The sequence below is a fragment of the Ictalurus punctatus genome, chromosome 11 (assembly GCF_001660625.3).
Source record: "Ictalurus punctatus breed USDA103 chromosome 11, Coco_2.0, whole genome shotgun sequence".
NCBI classification, from domain to species: Eukaryota; Metazoa; Chordata; class Actinopteri; order Siluriformes; family Ictaluridae; genus Ictalurus; species Ictalurus punctatus.
This window is the reverse complement of record NC_030426.2, coordinates 4,021,199-4,040,989: the sequence shown is the minus strand read 5'-3', so window position 1 is coordinate 4,040,989 and position 19,791 is coordinate 4,021,199. Positions and strand designations below refer to the sequence as shown.

Here is a 19,791-nt window from a genome sequence, read left to right as displayed (position 1 = left end):
ATTTTTATCAGGCTCTGCATGAATTACAGGTTCGAAAAATGCTTATGCAGGGGCATTTCATTAATCATTTAATCATAAGCCGAGCAGGATGTTTGAACTGATTTCACAAATACCCTTTCATTTCGCTACTTCATTATGCCTGCTAATGGATCCAATATATTATATATATCATAAATTATATCACATCGTTGCTGACCATGTAGGTCACTATCACCAGATGGGGGCTCGTGGAGCTGAACAGCAGCGATGCTGGAGGGAAGGGAACCGCCGTTCGCACGCCGGGCCCTGTCTGTCTTCTTTTCCAACACAGCTATTCTTGCCATTTATAGCTAATCAGAAAAGCAGGAGCGGTGGCCGCGACCACAGCAGTGACGGCTTAATCGATCTGAAAGCTGGCAGGGACGAGTTGGTAGTGTCACTGCTGCGGATGTTAGACTGTTTGCAGAGGTTAAACAGACATGCATGTGAAGGATACTTGCAGGTGACAGGACGTGGAAGGGAACGGGAATCACGCGTGCAAGATGTGTGTACTACATTCGGACGAAATGAGTGAAATGACGGTGGACGAGTGTCTCTCGTCTCTCACACAAATACGTCCGTCTGTTAAAGCGAACCCATTATGGTTTTTCAAATACGACCTTTCATGCAGTGTGTTTTCGAGCTGTTTGTGGATGTAAGAACGTCTGCAAAGTTTAAAAAAAATCAAAGCGCACTACAAACTGGGTTATCGACTCCCAAAAGAAGGAAGCGATTCTGAACAGCTGAAACGAGTCGTTAGTGAGTCCAGACTTACTTCCCGTACTAACCTACGTAGGTTTGTAACATAAAGCCCCGCCTCCTGTCTTCATCGACTACTCGCGAACAGACGGAACTGAAAGTCGCTATGGTAGTGGGCGTTTCCTTTTAGAAACACGCTGATAGCGGTAGACCAATAACAACAGACTGGGACATCTAACCAATCAGAGCAGAGTATACTCTCTGATAGAGGAGTTTAGAATGAATCGTTCAGAACGGATCATTGAACGACTCTTTTCTGACACTGGGGGGAAAAAGGCAATGCTGCAGTTTAAATTATGAGCACATTAAAGTATTTTTTTGACCTTGTATGCATGTAAATCTATTGTATGAGAACTTTAAAACAAAATTAGACGAAACCATAGTAGGTGCGCTTTAACATAATAAGTCTGTTCATGTTCCATGTTTAAAATCAGTGGGGTAGTATGATGTTACCACCTTGAAGCTTTTCAATAACAACGCATCCCAACGTGTTTCATTCATCGTATTCCGCAGAGATTTGCCTCGATTTAAAACTGGGACGTATTCATGAACATGTCATGCTTTTGAACCATTTATAATTACGTTTAATGTAACAAGACAGCTCCTGTTATTACTTGCACTACAGCAGCTGTAAACCAGAGTTACCTCACTGGCCTTTTTCCCTCTCCCTCTTGAAGTTTGTAAGACAAAAAAGCGCAGCTTGTCGAGGAGATGACACCCGAGACTTCCATAAACGATAAATAAATGTCACCTAACAAAACAAAAACTTCACTGTATCAATGACGATAGGCCTCTCTTTGTTAAAGTCTATTACTGATCTTAGTTTAATGTAGATTGTCCACATGACAAGTCCATGTGTATGAATTGTTACTATAGAAACAACACATAGCTGGCGCTATAGTTTCTGACCAATCAGATTCGAGAATTCAACAGCGATATGGTATAATAAAATAAGGTATAAACAAGGTGATTCCCCCCCCACTCATTTTTAATTTCAACACCATTCTCCTTAAAAGAAGGCTGACGATGGAGGATGGATAGCAAGCCAGCATTTTGAAAACACCCATCCAAAAATCACACCTTAAAAAGCGAGATGGAGCAACGTGACACGCTTGTGAATGCGCAGTTCATAAAAGCAGACGCGGCTTCTCCTCTGCCTTTCATCCTTTGTTACACTGGATGATTCCCCCTCCCCCTTCCTCCTTCCCTTCTAATGACATGTAGAGTAAGAGTGCATAATTAATAGGAAATGAAATATTCAAATGGTCCTTAAATCAGCCTCGCAGAAGAGTGTCTGGACATGAGGAGGTCTGCGTGAACGGCACAATTGACAGCAGGAGGGACTATGAGCGCTGGCATGTGTCACTGTCTGGACCTCAAGCGCAGGACTTTTTTTTAATTTATTTATTTATTTTTTATAAAGCTTCCTGGCAGGATGACAGTCTCTAATGTAAATTGCCACAATAAAACAAGTTAAATAGACATTGCTTAAACAGTCAGCATTTTACATGTCATTGAGACAGCCTGTCCTCTTATTGCCGGCTTAATAATGTAGTGAAAAGAGCGATGGTGTAAGCCACACCGAGGGAACAGCTATCACAACAAGCTCTGAGCAAACTAGAGATAACTTCCATTGTTTATTGTTCCCACTGACGTGTAGACATTCACTTGAGCAAATATGTCCTAAAGAAAGAAGACAGCTTGGTATCATGTAGTATTCAGTCATTTATTTGTTCACCTTTTATTTGCCATTAAGACGAAGAATTCGCCTTGTTTGTGTCGTCTTTAACGTTGCTTCTCAGACTTGAGTAAACATCGCTTATGCTTCAGGGTAATCGCTATTAGTATATTAAAATGGATGTTGACGCCTTCTGCTTGTATGCAAACAACCAAGTTCTATAGTAAATATGGCAAGTAAAACACAGGTCTCAAGACAGCGTACATTATTAGAAAAGTGAACAGCATGTGTAGGAAATGCTCTCTGTCGGGCTCGTTAACATGACATGACGTGAGAACGACGACAGTGCGGTAAACGAAAAAGAAAACTGGTCCATTGTTCACATGTTGTTCACTAACTGTTCATTCATTTCACTGACAATAAAAGAAAGATGATGTTTAACGGAATCACTCGCGAGCGCATACAGATTCAGCGCTTGAGTTCACCTATGACCCGGAGGCTTACCAGTCTATTTATCGGCACAAAAGAAGACTCAACTGCTACAAAAGTTTCTTACTCCTGTATACTGCTTGTGCTGGTCCCCAAACCTCCAGCCCACTTCTCCCTCCAGGCCCTCATCTCCCAAACAGGAATTAGTCTTTTCATTCATTTTATTTATTGTGACAGCACGACCAGGTATGCACTGTTTTCTTTCGCAGACAGAATAAATAACCTCCGGGTTTAAAACAACACCTTGGCCCGATGCTGGTTGTTGCTGTTGGCACACACTGCAGAGATCGGCTCGCTGTTAGTGCGCCGTTGCTTTTTTCACTACGCTCAGATACACAGGTTCTGCTGACTAAATGCTTCTGCCTTAGCGCTCCTCACTCTCTCCCTCTCAGGTCAAAGAAGCTTTTCACGGCCTCTTATCGTCTGACCTGATGTAGTGCTCGTCTTTTTGCCGCTTTATTTGCAATTCTTCTGGGCCGTCGGGCGGCAGACTGGAGGAGGTGCATGTGGTAACGCTTAACGGCGTCAAGCGCTAACACCTCCTCTATGCCGGGTGAACCTTCACCCTGCCTCGCTTAAACAAAGACAGCTTTTGTGGTGCCTCTACAAGTGTTTTCTTAACATGTTCCAAGCAGTTTAGGGCAAGCAAGTAAAGTAAACAAGATGTTGCCATGATAAAAACACTTGTGAAAACACTGCGGAGTGCACTCGGGTCCTTTTTAGGGAGAGGGGGAATTTTTTTTCTTCCCTTTGCCAAGCTCTCAGATGCTAATTCCACTCATTTTTGTAAACAAATGATGAAGCTATGAACTAAGCCACAGAGAGGAGGAGGGACGGATTAAGCAGGACACTCCAAAGCCTGCTGTAACATATGAGAAACAGGCGCTCGCTTTCCTGTTTGGATGTCTGCTGTGTGAAGTGGGAAAAGCACACGTTCCTTTACGCTTACGGCTTGAAAGGGCCCAAGCGCACTCCTTAACACTTTCTTTCGCGGGCTAACAGAAGACAGAGGAAAGATCACGACGTTATCTGCAATGCAATCTGGAGAAACGGTTACAGCTCCGTGCATCGTATTTTTAAACGGGTCTTTTATGAAAAGAAAAACTTCACTAAGCGGCAGGAGATCTGACTCTGAAGCATGAAGTAAAATGCACAAAGGGGCAGGGAATGAAAAAGGAGGAGGAGGAGGAGGAGAGCAGCCGTGGCCTTGCGCCTCTCTGTGGTCTTTTAACTCTGCACTATAGCTGCAACAACTAATCGAGAAAATCGATAATAATCGATGATGAAAATCACTGTCAACAATTTATCGTTTCGGGTGGTCGGGCGGGTCGTCCACTAATCGTAGGGTCGGCGGTTCGATTCCCGGCCCACGTGACTCCACATGCTGAAGTGTCCTTGGGTAAGGCACTGAACCCCAAGTTGCTCCCGATGGCAAGTTAGCGCCTTGCGTGGCAGCTCTGCTACCACTGGTGTGTGTGAGTGTGTGTGTGTGTGTGTGTGTGTGAATGGGTGAATGAGACACAGTGTAAAGCATAGTGTAACGTGCAGACCATTTACCATTACTGTTTATGTCAACGTTACCTTTTATAAAAAGTAATGGTTAAATACTACTATATAACATAAACTTCTATATTAGTTTTTATTATATAAAATATTTATGCAGTATTTTTTACGGATGCACAAAAAGCACTGAATTAAACCACAGTCCTAAATGAATAATATATATTCTGGTGTGTGTCTGTGTGTGTGTGTGTGTTGGGTTCTTTTCAGTCTTATATAACTGGACAAACAGTTGTGTAACGTTTTAGTCTGAAGTTTATATTTGTAACACTCAGTTTGTGGATTTTATTTTAAATAAACGGAAAAAGGGTACTGAAAGTTTGCCCCGCCCCCATCCGATTAATCGAGAACATATAAATGAAATAATAATAATCGGCCAACTAATGGATTATGAAAATAACCGTTAGTTGCAGCCCTACTCTGCACGCTTTTATTTTGATAGATAGAATGTGGTAGAATGTGGCTCGATACACAATCACTAATGTGCGCTGCCATGCTGCCTGTTCTCATCATCTATGTGTTGGACTACACACACTCGCCAGACTAGAGATTAGGAGTGCTGAGAGTCCTAAACGCCTCCTGCTTTAGCTCTGATAATGGAAACAACTTGCTACACACATATACATATTATATATATTATATATATATATATATATATATATATATATATATATATATATATATTCAGGGTGTCACATGACACGCCTTGAGCACATGGGCTCAGGATAAGTGCCTAAGATAAGGGCAAAAGGTAAAAGAGACAGCTGCTGTATACTGCATGCTGTATCATCAGCGTGCTAGGGCTTGAGCTGCTAAGCTTTGGGATTCGTGTGCTAACAGATTGCCACTGTAATCGGCGTCGACTTGCTTTGTTCTGCCGAAACCTGTGTACACAATTCACTTACAGGATGAGTGTGTGATCTTGTCTCAGTCAACAACCAGTTTTAAGTGTAAAAAAAAAAAATCGACACAAAATAAAAAACGGGCGAAGGAAAGAGAGGGCCTCTATCTCTGTCCGCAGAGAAAAGACAAGGGCAAACCTGCAGCGCTCTTGTGGTGCGGCCTGCTGCAGATAAACATGCCTCTCATGTTTGTTTGGAACAAAGTGGCAGAAATCACCATGGGAACAGCACTTATCACTCTCACACACGCGCACAAACACACACACACGGAGGGTCCACCTGTAGCGTGGCTGAATGGCTAAATGAAAGGGGGAGCACAGGCGCGAGGAGAGATGCTATTAAAGCACACAGTGTAGTAGCAAGCGATACGGCTGGGTTCACCTTCATAAGTTTAAAGAGTTGTGTGTGTGTGTGTGTGTGTGCGTGTTAGAGTGAGGATTCAGTTCTTACTTGAGGAAAGACTGGAAGTCCTCGAACACCGCTTCGCATCCCGGCCATTTACACACGCCGTGTGCGTAGAGCGGGTGACTGTGATGCGTGTGCTCGTCCAGCGCCGAGCTGTGGAAACACAAACACATTAATATCAATGACACGGATTTAGACGCACGTTATCGTGCGACATAGTTTACACTGATGCGCTTCCCCTCATCTAATAAGCGTCTTAAATGTTCATACGCTGCATGAAACAACATTCTGGTCAAAAGCTGCGCTTGGAAATACACCTCGGTGTTCCAGAACTGGCTTAAACATGGCGTCTGACCTCTAGGGGCAGTGTGTGATCGGTGTTCGCGTGCGATCTTGGCTTTGTCACCAGCGTCAACTTGTGGCCTATCAGGGACTCCGAGTTGTCCGGTGCCGGCCAATCAATAGCTAATTCTGGCTCTCTGCTGATGTGCATGGTAGGGTGCTTTGATGGGGCCAGTGAAGAGCTCGCAGAAACAGCGTGTCCTTTCAGCTCTGACCGCTGAACCATGATCCCTCCATCCACCTGGAGCAGCCTGCCTTTCCCACAACAGGAAGCTTCCCAATCCAGCTGGCCATCGCCCACCGAGTGCAAACAGTAAACAAACTCCACCTGCTTTCAATTTATCTGCCTGCTGAGAGACGCCAACAGCCCGGGTGTGCAAGCGAGGATTTAACACTAATATTCCTCTACCGCTGCAATATTTTGTTTGGCCATACGCATCATGTTTGCTAGGACTGCTGGAGTTGCGAATGCTATTGCAATAACTGAGTCGGTGACTATTACTGAAGCTAGCTGAAACAATGCTATACCACAGCGCTGGATTCTGTGGAATTGGATCGGTGAAAAGACGTTAATTAGTCTTCCATGACAGCACGGCTCTAACACGAACGATGAAGGCTCGTATCGATGCACTCGTTCTAATATGCTATCGTTTCTATGGTAACAAGTCATTCACAGTGACTACTATACCGCACACTTAGCGTAATCTGAACCAAATAATAAACGGATTGAAAAATAAAAAAAGAAAGAGTGTTGTTCTGTAAGAAAACAAAAGCATATAATCGTTGACGTGGATACGGCGAAGCTTTCTTTAAGGAGATGTTTATTTAACATTCATGAAGGTGCTTTGTAACATTTTTCCATCCTCGAAAACGGAGACTTTTGGAAACGCCGAAGACCTCGTTTTAGTTTGAAAACTCCGGGCTCGTGTTTCAGTGTAAACGGACCAAGACGAAGGCGCGGCTTCGCCCGTATTCACCCGCAGACTGGATCCTCTGGATCGCTGCGTATCCTTCCCTGATTCGTCAAGCCCCTACCACATGACCGTTACTCTACCTTTGATCGTATACACAACAACATGGAGACTGAACCGCAAGTGTTGCTGGCTTTGCCGTCATTCTTAGCCGCCGTTGTGCAGTTAAATTCTGTATTTTATAACACTGCGGCTTCCTACATGCGCACGAGGCGAGCTACGATTAGATCGATCGACAAGAAATCTCATTTCAAGCGGCGGAAGTCCTACATGGAACGCCGATTTGGACTAGCAACCAACTTCCTGTTTACACTTGTATGCGCATGCCCAGCGTGCACGGACGGTCACGTCACGTGCGTTTTCGGTCGTGTAGTGTGGGCGCGGATCGTTTTAGTTTTAAAACGCCGTCTGAAAAGGAAAACGCACTAGTGTAAACAGGGCCCCGAAGCAGCAGCAAACAACTGTCCGTGCCGCCGAATGAAAACAGCCCGCAAAACGCTTTCTCGCCTTCAAAAGCGAATTCTTACACTAACTACGGCCTATATAGCACAAATGATAGCGACGAGACAGTAAAAGTTAGTTAAACCGACAAAAATGGCACGTTGGAACACGTGAAGCTGCTCAGCGGGAATTTTCTTTACCGCCATCAGTGTGACATGGTCTCTATACGGAGTGAACGCTAGCATCTCTCAGCAAACCACACCCCTTCACGAACCAGTGCAACAGCCTTAGGAAACAACATGCATGCCGTCTCTTTAGAACTGGCAAGCTTTCTTTGAACATTTTCCCACCAGTTATTATTTGATAAATTAAAAAATGAGTATTATCACTCACTCCAACAAACTAATAAACCCCTACTAATCCACTGAACTACACTAAATGTCGTAATTCCAAGATTAAAAACCTTTTCTTTTTTTTTTTTTAAGTTTTCTCATACAATTAGTTACTTCCTCAAGAGTGAACATTGCCGTGAACAAGCAACAATCGAGCCACGGTATATGAATGCACTAAGCGTACTTCTTTTCCTTTCCAGAAATCAGAACCATCTTCTTTTCTTTTTCCATCCAACGATGAATTATGCATCTGCATTAAAGACATCTGTTTCGATACGGCTAATAAATAGACGGGGCAAGATATATTCTAATGACTTTTTAACAAGGACCAGCAAAACGTCCGTCTGGCGAACATAGCGGCGATTTTTAATGTAAAAGACATCCTCGTTTTTAATTCTCCTTCGCGTGTTGCTTAATTTAGTATTAAAACGATATTGAACAGCAGAGCGCTCGAGGACTTGCGAGAGGCAAATGAGGACAAAAGTGACTCGCTTTAAAGTAACTAAATTGTGGGAAATGGACGGAAATTTAAAGAGCGGAACATTAGGGGTAATAGGGGACGGGGCATTTTTGGGATGAGGGGAGGGTCCTCACAATGACGGCCCCGTTTCAGTCCGGCAGTCTACAAGCGGCCCTCGCGGTGCCTCAGCTGAATTCAATTTGACTCGTCTCCAGGCAGGTCTATTATAGTCGAGCAGCCTCGGGGACAGAACGCGACGACCTCTAATGATCTTTTAACTTCAGTGTGGCAAATCGCGCCGTCTGCTTGCCGCTTACGCGGTGGGTCAAAGAGAAACTCGGTGACGTGAAGCAGACTTCAGGCGATGCCGTTAAGCTGCGGTCAAACACGTCCCGAGGTTAAACACACGTCCAGCAACAGTGCACGTGTCAAATTCAAGGACGCTTAAATGTCTAAGTGCTTATGATAAAAAATTGTTTTTTTAAATGCTGCTGTGTCACATTATTATAAAGATTATTATGATTCAATAGGGTAACGCAGTGCAAAGCTCACGCCATCTTGATACGTTAGGATGTATAAATGTATAAAAGGCAGCAGCTGGAATTTCACACCTTACAGTTCTACCAGTGATGCAGGATCTGGGTCTGAGTTTACACAGATAAATTGCTTTTAGTCAAAACACAATTTGTAGAATTTTTTTCAAGTGTGTGTGTGTGTGTGTGTGGGGGGGGACGCAAAAAAAACCCACAAACCCCCGGTGAGCCCTTAGCCAATTCCCCCAACCCCCGACTCAATTCTCACTAAGACTCGCCCCTAAAATGATTTAATTATCATTTTCAGAGTGGAAGATCAATTAAAGGGGGAGAGGCGGTGGGGAAAAGCGTGCCCGTATCTGATTATTTATCTCTTTAACAAATTCGCTGAGCTGCATGTCCCCTGAGCGTCCCCTTCCTGATGCATGCTGGGAAGGAAAAGAGAAAATAGAACAACAGGGGCAACGTTTTTTTCCTCATAAAAAAAAAAAAAAAAAAAAAAAAAAATTCTCTCAAATTTCTTTCCCCAAACCTCGCTCTTTCTAAATAAGATAAGTATCTGGGCATAGGTTTGTGCAGGTTCATGCAGCTGTTGGCCCCTTATCGGCGTGCTGATGGGTCAGATGGACTGACACGTTGAAGGCTTTTATCATATTTGGGTGTGTGAGAGTGCCTCGTCTCCACGGCCGGCACCACTGGGAGAGCAGCGAGGCTGCTAAAAGCAGGAGCGGGCCGCGTCTAAAACGCGCGCTGAGCGATTGGATTTCTTCTCCTTTCCTTTAAGACGGAAGTGAAAAGCAAGCGAACGACGCCTGTGGATGCACTTAAGGTTTTAGTTGCAGGCGTCGCAGTGACTGGCCAGATTTTTATATGACACATGAACCTAACTACATGGTACTTAACGGGCCGAGAGGAAAACGATCCGGCAGGACTGGAGGGAGCAGGTCCATCAACTCGCTGCCTGCTGGCTGTTGCATGACAAAAAGGACTCGTGAAGAAAAAGAAGAAAAAAAAAAGAAGAAGAAAAAAATCGTCGAAAGCTCAGCGGGACGAAGAAGACGACATACCTGCGAACAGGTCTTAACAGATCCCCTGAACTAAACCCCTCCTGGGTTCAACCAAGGTGTGGACAGAACTCAGTCTAGCTGATTCGGACGGAATAACTGAAGGATGTCACTGCGTCATCCCACACAAACAAACGATACGCGACGCATCGTCAAAGCACAGAGCTATTAATACCGTCCTCTAATTCGTGTAACGTGTTTTAGCAAGGAGAATGAGTTTTATCGTTAACACCGGCCCTAAACGGAGCTCGTTGGAGGGGGACGGTGAGAGCATGAGCGCGGGAGAGAAGCGAGGGAGCGATCACCTGCTCGCTCTTCTGACAGATCTGAGACGCTTGCTGCATATTCAGCCTGCAGAGTGCCTTCTTCATGCTGCTGCGCGCTAAACTGCTGTTGACGTCTTCTTTAATCTTCAACGGCACGTGTCGGAGAGGGAAAGGGTGAGCTTTTACTCCCGTCTTCTCCGATGTTTCAAAGAAGGCGCGGCTCCCTCCTAGAGCTTGTTTACCGTTCTGGGTTTTTTTTTTTTTAAACTTCTTCTTCCAATGATGGACGACTTGTGTGTGCACGTCGGTGAGATGGTGTGAGTGACAAAGTCTTTTCGAGGAAAGAAAAACAGTAAAGAAAGAAAGAAGAAACAAAAAGCCCTTCTGAATCTGACTGGTGTTGATCTTCAAGACTTTCTGGGTTTTATTATTATTATTTTGTCTTCTTAATTTCAAGAGGCTTTTAAGGTGTACAGCTGTTTATAACTGCTCTAAAAAGGCTAAAACCTTTTTTTTTTTAACTAAAAAGGTGTGACTTTATCATTACTTAATCAATTACAAATTGTAACAGCTATCGATGTAGCAGCAACTGTTTGTGACGTACTGTTACCGGAGAATTATACACTTCCAGGTGGTAAAACTAACTCTGCTTCCAGCTGCATCAGACCACCCTGTCGTTGATTAATTCCCTATAACGCCACACCCTGCCGTGTCGTATTCCGCGCACGATAATCGCTGCTAAGTGAATGATTGGGTCTGTATTGTGGACAGGCACTGTGAAAAGCAATCTATTTTGCTTCGTACAAAAAATAAACATCGGTCAGCGAATGGTGTCCTGCACATAACTCCCTTTATCTCATCCATGAGGGAATATCTTCACTCGTCTCAGCGAGAGGAACACTGTTTCCAGTCTAACTACACCTTCACTTCAACGGAGAGTGGGATTGTGCAAACTTTACGCTCATTCCAGCCAGGCCTGGATTTGCAGTATTAACCGTGTTTTCATTTGCATCACTCTCACAGGTCGTGATCAGACGAACATGGGTATGTGTGTGTGTGTGTGTGAGAGAGAGAGAGAGAGAACGAATGAGCTCACTGTGCCTTGAGGCTTCTCGCAAGCAGTTCAAAGATCAGGCCTCAGCAGATAAAAACAAGTGAACGTGTTACACGCCGAATTAATTTCTTCCTCAAAGACACGGCTGTGACGCGACGCTTTTTCTAAATAAATCTCCATGTCGGGATGATGTCAAGCCTTCGCATGGAGAACCTTTATAATGTTCAGGGACGACGACCTGCTTCTTTACAGTGCAAAAAAAATAAAATAAATAAAAACAACAACAAAAAAATAGATGCCTGTGGCTTTTCTTTATGCGAGCTCCTCTATGCCTCTCTTCTTATCTTAGAGCTGCAATTACAACAGAGCCCAACCTAGAGCAATCTAATAACTGGCATTTACTAGGGTGTGTATCGGCGTTTTGGGGTCATTTCAAGTCTTCTTTAACAAACAGAAGTCAAGCCGCACAGCTGTATATTCACAAGTACTTAGAATCAAACACAAATAGTGAAGCCTACTGAAGTAAGCTGGTAATTAATAAGGAAATGGGCCTATTCCCATTGCTGTAATCTAGCTGCAGAAATAGCCATGGACTCCCAGGTGCTCGCTTCCCTTCCCCAAAGACGGAATTGGCCTGCAGAGCTTGTGCCCTTAATGAAACGAGTGATGTACTTACTAACGATAAATTAATAGTTACTAGGCCAAGCCTTATGGGTAGCTGTCCATCAAAATCCGATCTCCCTGAAGGCATTGCAATCTCGAATGGGGAAACAAGTAGGGCCTGTTTGCTTTAGTCGAAGATGACAGGAAAGAGGTGGCGAACACTAATGTGTTTCGATAACACGTCGGACGGAAAAAAGGATACGGAGGGAAAAAAAATAATAATACAGAAAATGTAAACGCCCACCGCCTCAGCTAGATATCTATCTATAGCACAGCATACTGCTATTGAACTGTGGCATGGGTCAAGGCGCATGGCACGCACATGTTCCCCCGAACATTAGGTTCTATAAATACAGCTGTAAAAGATGGAACAGGTTATTAAAATAAAGAGGAAAAACAACAAACTCCAGTAACTGCGATGCGTGTCGGTAATAACTGTAAAGGTTGTCCGCACGCTTTCCGAGAAAACGGCTGCCCGTTACTAGCATTCTTAGTAATAATAGTGATTAGCGTTTCGAGCGGCGCTCGCACCTCTCTCTCTTGAGCGCGTGGCTGCCGTACTGGCCGTTCGACGTAGCGTGCTGGTTGAGGAGGATGCTTTTGGGAGGCACGGGTGAGGCGGAGGACAGGTCCAGGCCACGGTGGCCGTTGTTGCTGCCGCTGTTCTCCTCCTTCACGTGCGTGCCCGTCACCTCCTTCCACAGCTGCTGCAGCTCAGCTGGAATCACGCCTGCCACAAAACAAATTGGATAATTAAATCAATTAATGGGCTAATCCACTTCCACTCATGCTGTAATTAAATATAAAAAAAAAAAAAACAAGGAGCTGAGTAAACAAAGGAGCGTATTAATTAGGAATTGTTCCACTACGGGCGAGCGTCAGGAGATGCGCTCGTATCGTGCTCTCTCTCTCTCTCTCTCGCGCTCCCTCTCTCACCGAGGGTGTTTGTGTATACAAATCTCTGGCATTCATGTGCATTTCATGCTTACAAGTAAATAATTAACATACAGACAAGGCGTGAAATCGGAACGGTCTTCTGAGACCAGAGAGCAAGTTCACAATAGCACTTTTTAAACACATAAAAACGATCACTCACAGGAAGAAGAAGAAAAAGAAGAAGAAGAAGAAGAAGAAGAAGGAAAAAACGACAGACCAAGGGAAAAGGGTGTGCGAGGAAGCGGGCAAGAAAAAAAAAAAGAAGAAAAGAAAAAGGCCCCTAGGGTAATATTCTGAAAAGCAAGTTAATGTGCAAAATACTTAAAGCTCTGCACTGCCTAATTGACACACACAACTTAAACCTCATTTAAAACGGCACACTGCAGCTCGAACACAAAGACAGATCAGGAACAGATCACAAATTCCACACACACACACACAGCTCTCTGTACCATTAAATCGCTGCCCATGACCAAGTTAAATGTGACTGAACTGAGATGCTGCATTAGCAGTAGCTCGTGATTCATACGCTATAAATATAGTAGCGAATATATAACACACATACGCACTTGGAGCTACGGAATATAAACGAAGAGAGGACTTGGTGGATGGACCCATCGACACCCATCTCATCTCTAGTAATTGATTCATTGAATCAATTTTCAATATATAAAGGGAGATTATTTACCCTCTGCTTATCTTTATGTATTTTTATTTTTTTTTACTATGTACAGTTTTTATTTCCCGTCTTTAATCCATCTCGCTCTCTTTCTATGCAGATACCATAACCGTTCCCTTTCAAGCGTTTAACTGTAACACACACACACACGCGCGCGCGCGCGCTTAATCTTAATTTATTCCTTTTGTGGCAAAACTAACCAGCGAGTTGAAGACCTCAATGCGATCAGCAGAAAATATTTTGAATTTGATAAGCTACTAAAGATTTTAATTATGCCGGTAATGGAGAACAGTGGGCTAATGAGGCGAGGAAAGCTCTGGAGAGAGAGAGAGAGAGAGAGAGAGAGAGGGAGAGAGCGACACTAAGAACTGTGAAATGAGTCTGATAGTACTGCTGTAAATTCACTCAAGATCGTTTGCATATCAAAGAGCTGGCGGAAATTATTGCGGGGCCAATCAATAACCTTTCCACGTTCCAAGGAACATCTTTGTGCTGCTGTGGATACTGGGTGTGTCCTTTTGCTGCGCTTTTTGGCAGGTCAGCTCAACTGTTATTCATGACACATTGTTATGATCGTGAACATGTATCACTTTTCAGGACCGCGTGTGTGTGTGTGTTTTTCCATCGTTAAGTGTTTGTAATGGCTGATGCTGAAGGTAAGCGGTAAAGGGAAGGTCACAGTTGCAGTGAGTGTCCTGGGGTTTTTCCTGCATTGACAGGGTGGTGTGTATTTTTAGCTGATGCGCTTCACACGACGGGCCTCTTCTCCCAGATCCGTCTTCTCTATCCGTCTGTATTTGTTCTCCTTCTTTGGGTCGTCCTGACCCGTCTATAATTGCATGGGTGTGTAAATCATCACCGTGAATCATCCTGCATCAAAGATTTTTCAGCACAGTGACAAAACTGGCTGTGACACCTCCTGCGACATAATCCCATCCTAGCCTCCGTTCACGTGCTCCGCCACCAGACCGATCGGATTAAACCGTTACCATTATTCAATCACCCAATTCCAGAGGAATATACAGTATCCTGTATTTAATCGAAACCCTGCTCCCGACCCTAAATTTATCTTCTTGGTCCTGGATTACTGCATCTATGGCGGTTTGCCATTTTTCAGACTAACCTCGTCCTGCTCCTTCCGCTCATTAGAGGCCAAAGATACACAGCCCTCGTTTTAAAAAATGTATGTCTGCGTCAACCTTGATTGATTACCGGTGGCGCGACTACATTTTTACCGCGGCAGGTAACGCCGGCGCGCTTGGACGAGGGAGAACTGTTTCCTCTTTCAACCTTTCCCGTCCTTGTACCACCCCCACACTCCCTGTGACCCTGTTCAAGCGAGCAGAAAGTTGATTTAAGGATCATAACCGCATCAGTCGCCAACCATCATCATCATCGGCTGCAAAAAAAATGACCCGGTGGCTCTGGCTGTGTAAAGTGGCCGGCTGTGCTTTTTTTTTCCAAGGTGCTACAGTGCTCTATTGGGGGCCCGGTGTGACACAACTATTAGTTTGTTGTTCCATCAGGCGAAGACCTTCACCGCCTCCCCTCCCTCCCCCCGCTCATGTGTCTCTGATCGCCGCGTCTTTGATAAGCAGCCCTTAGGCCTAAAATATGTTCCTCTCTGAATGCTACAGGAGCTATTAAAGCAGTGCCACGCTGCTGAATGATCAATCAACGCCAGTACTTGCTGGCCACGTTCACTGGCTGCGTATTAACAGCAAATTTGTCTTGTCGCCATCCCACGGCCCTTTCCTGGACAACTAAACCGATGGGAGGCGGGGGATGAGAGCTGGCTTTTTCTCGGGGAGCGGCTACACACACACACAGAGTGCAATGAAAGGCAGGTAATAGAGTGGACGGGGGTATGACACACGCGCACACACACCTTGCAGAAGCACCTGGGAGAACATGGCTAATGCAGGTGTCTGACTGAGTGAACAGGTCAGACATCATTTCCTTCCCTCTCCATCTCCTTCTCTCCCTGCCTATTCTCTTACGCTCTCTCTTATCCCTATAGAGATGTTTAAGATGTTTCATCTGTTTTCCAGTCTATATATATATATATATATATATATATATTTTTTAACCTTTTTTCAATTCGACATAGTCAACCTCAAAACACAACGAATAAGTGCTCCGTGACCAAGTTACACTCGTGCAGAAACAAGTTTCCACCCATACTGACGGCCATAAATAAAGTAGCTCAGTGTTTGGGTGATGGACGGTTTATTTTTAGATTAGACTAGACAGGCTGACTGTCATCAAAGCTTGTTTTTGAGAAAGAAAAGGGTGCCGAAGTTAACAATATATTTTTAGACCAATGAACTCGCTCGACGGGATTCGATGAAAACTTATCGATGATAAACAAGTGCACTGGCACGTCCACGCTTCCTCACGCACGCAGGTCTGACATCCGGGACGTCTTCGGGGCCGCGGGTGAGATGCCGTTATTAATAGGGCGATAACGAGAGATGATGCTTTTCTGCCAGTTGTGACTGCATCTAACAGCACCCACAGCAGTTCACTCGAGGTGTTTGGCAACAAGATGGAATATAAAGAGGATATAAAGCAACAGTCGACAGCAAGAGAGAGACTGTTGCTTGAACGCATTATCCTATGATTACACCTAACCTAATTTATTGCCCAAATTTCATGATTATGTTGATAGACGAAAGCGCAGAAATTTCTTAGAAATCAATAAAATCCCAATAAAACCTTTACACAAAGAGGCCATTAAGATTTCTGACATAAAATGATGTCACGGTCGTCCGGATTTCTTCAAGGCAAGCAAAAGCACTGAGCTCTTATTACATACAGCTAGCACTTCATCTCATTGCGTGTACACAGCTATTATTACTTTTCAATGACGGAAGTGTTAAAAAAAAATAAGACTTAAGTAAAAAACACACGGTTGGGTGGCGTGAAATAGACGAGGAAGCATGTTTTTTTTTTCTTTTCCCTTCCTTACTGCTATCCCGACACCCACGATCACACGCACATGAGGAGCATTAACTCATCTCTCATACGGCAATGCTAACTACTTTTGTTGAACATTGAACAGATTAGATCTCGGCCTCTGGAAGGCTGGCCTACTGAAGCATGAACAAGTCTGCTGGGGTGTGAAAGGAAAAGGTCATCAATAACTTCAAACAGTGAGGCAGAAAATGTGGCAAATAGGCCAGGTCAGATACACACACACACACACGCCCACTTAGTCTATGAAGAGATCTGAGGACAGAGTGTCACTGCTAAAGCAGTCCAGCCTGGGCGATGATGCTGAATTTCTATTAAAGGAATATAATATAATCTAGCTCCCATGCGTCTTAACTCTGAGAGATAAGAGTAATGTAAACACAACCCCGATTCCAAAAAAGCTGGGACGCCGTGTAAAATGTAAATAAAAACAGAACGCAATGATCTGCAGATCTCATGAACCCGTATCTCATTCACAGTAGAACATAGGAGAACGTATCAAACGATGAAACTGAGAAAATGTCTTGCAACATGTCTCAGAAAAGTTGAGCTGTCTCAAAAAAGGCCAAGAAAAAGCTGGAAGAGTAAGTGTTACTAAAAAGAAACAGCTGGAGGTTAATTGGCAACAGGTCAGTAACATGACTGGGTATAAAAAAAGAGTATCTTAGAGAGGCAGACTCTCTCAGAAGTAAAGATGGGATGGAATCTGGATGGAAGAATATGTATAAAAGGTATAAAACCTGTGTATACCTTTCAGCACTGATGGTGCCGTTCCAGATGTGCAAGCTGCCCATTCCATATTCACTAATGCACCACCATACCATCAGAGATGCGGGCTTCTGAACTGCGTCCCAACTTTTTTGGAATCGGGGTTGTATACTCTTCATATATTAATTCATGCAGCGCAAATATTAAAATATCTTTCCTCATTCAAACACTTGCATGTGAACAAATCAGTTCGTATAAAATTCAGCCTTCGAATCATCTGGGGATTTTTGTTTTAATGAGCCGTATTAACGGTCATGTTCTAAATGATGGACGTAACCAACTAAGGACTTTACGGCGCTAACGGCAGCCCGTGTCAGTATCCTGATCCTGAACTAGACGTTACATCGCCGTGCCTACCCCGAGGGCATTGTGGGTATTCGGACTAAATGTACCGCTTTTTTTTCCTTCTTCGTTTTTATTACAATGCCATGAACAAACAATAACAAGACTGTACAAACACTGTGTTTGCACATTACCTAACCAACTCCACCTCCTCCTCCCTTTCTCGCCTTATCTTACTAAGAGGTTGTTTGTCTTAGGCAGAGAGAGAGAGAGAGAGAGAGAGAGAGAGAGAGAGAGAGAGAGAGAGAGAGAGAGAACAGTCAGTATTGGGAACGAAGAGGGGGGGGGCAACCTTATATGAAAGAGCTTTTGTGACTATGTAGCTGCTCCTTGAGAAAATATAACAGGGGGTGTATAATGAAATAAACTTCCTGGCAAAACAAGTATTGACTCAGCGTGTGCTTGAGAAAATAGGGGTTTGGCCACGATTCACTCTGGGAAGCTGGGAAACAACGCACCTGGTGTGCTTTCGGCTTGGAACGGAGCCAGCAGAGGATAAGGAGTGACAGAGAGGAGGATGAAAGGAGGCGTGGGGATGGGACCGAGTCCGGGCTTGGTGAAATGAAGCTAAGGTTAAAATATGAGATGATGCAAGATACATTAAATAGATCTTATACTGGACATAGGAGTTTAGGAGAGGCACGGGAGGTCAAATGATCAGTATAAGCCTATGTGGACGTGAAAGGGTTGAGAGAGAGAGAGAGAGAGAGAGCTTGGGAGTGAGTCTGTGTGTGAAACTGAATGAAACTAGTTGAAGAAACGATATTTATTTCCATTCCTTCTCATCGGGACACACTGGTAAGATACGGAATGGCAGGACATACATACTGGATGTGCAAGAGTGTGTGTGTTTGTCCTTACCCTGCGCGAGAGAGTGCAGAGGCAGATTATGGTTCGCCTGGATGGACAGCAGGCCTTGTCTTTGCAGACTGAGCAGATGCTGCTGCTGCAGCTGCTGAACCTGAAGGAGCTGCTGCTGAAACGCCAACTGCTGCGTGGAAACCTACCGAGAGAGAGAGAGCGCGAGCGAGAAGGGACAGTGAGACAACAGACTACAAATCATTCTCACACACACACGGCAGGTACATGCCTTCCTCTCTTAATTAACTCAGAGTTGTGACAAACAATGAAACAACATAGTTAATCATTCATAATAAGCACCGCAGGATTTTAATTACGGCCATTCATAATTCAGTGAACACGCGTGCAGCCGAAAGTAAGCCTTTATCATCCGCCGTATCAAAGCTCGGATCCCAGGGAACAAACGGCTCGCTGTCTTCCTATCAGAGAGCCGAGGAGGGCAAGGGGCTTTGGGCTAGCTGGCATTCGAGTATTATCAAAGACCTCATAGCACACCATACAGCTGTACCTCGGGTATTACTTTTAGTCATGCAATACATGGTATTATAAGAAAAAAAATAAATAAAAAATTAATAAAAACTTTAAAAAAAAAAAAAAAAGTATGTGAGGGGAGCGGAACTATACAGCACACACGAGCTGGAAAAAATCCATGCCTATTATTACTCCGTGCTGATTGAATTTTTAAGGAGCAGAATATTTAAATAAAACAGTTTTCAAGAATTGAGCCTGCAGTGAAAAAATAAATAAATTCGACCCGGTATTCCTGGCGTTCGTGTGTGCTGTTCGTGAGCTCAGAGCGGAGAAGCCTGGCGTCGGGAGCGACCTCACGGGGTGAGGCGTTTTCTACAAGAGCAATGGTGGTGGAGAAGAATTCTTTATTCAAGTAGACCTGTGAGGTATGTTCGGGGCACAGCTGGAGAGAGAGAGAGAGAAAAATGGATGGGAACCTAACGCGGTGGGGTGGAGAGAAATAAAGAGAGAAAAAAAAAACAGAAAGTGCCAAAGAAATGGAGGAAGAAATGAATCAGCAGAGAGCAGAATGACCGAACAAGAGAGGCTGATCGAACTGATCTAATATCCGCGATCGGTGCTGCATCAGAACGAGTAGATGAAGTGATGCTGATAAGAGAAAGACGGACAGGGGTGTTTAACGCTCTCAATGACTGTTCGCAAACTCACAGCGGCAGAAAGCTGGAAATATTCACAGATCAGAGTCAGCATTGTATATGAGC

General features: G+C 44.2%; 1 protein-coding gene across 9 annotated transcripts in view; it reads right to left on the bottom strand.

Moving 5' to 3' along the window:
* Window positions 1–19,791, bottom strand: part of foxp1b (forkhead box P1b) — a 185,988-nt gene that overhangs the window by 15,538 nt on the left and 150,659 nt on the right. For all 9 annotated transcript variants that reach the window (XM_017479637.3, XM_017479632.3, XM_017479631.3 and 6 more), the window contains 3 exons: window positions 18,560–18,701; window positions 12,529–12,727; window positions 5,857–5,964 (listed from right to left, as the gene is read on the bottom strand). In XM_017479637.3, the coding sequence (XP_017335126.1) occupies window positions 5,857–5,964; window positions 12,529–12,727; window positions 18,560–18,701 (449 nt within the window). The remainder of the gene's footprint in view (window positions 1–5,856; window positions 5,965–12,528; window positions 12,728–18,559; window positions 18,702–19,791) is intronic.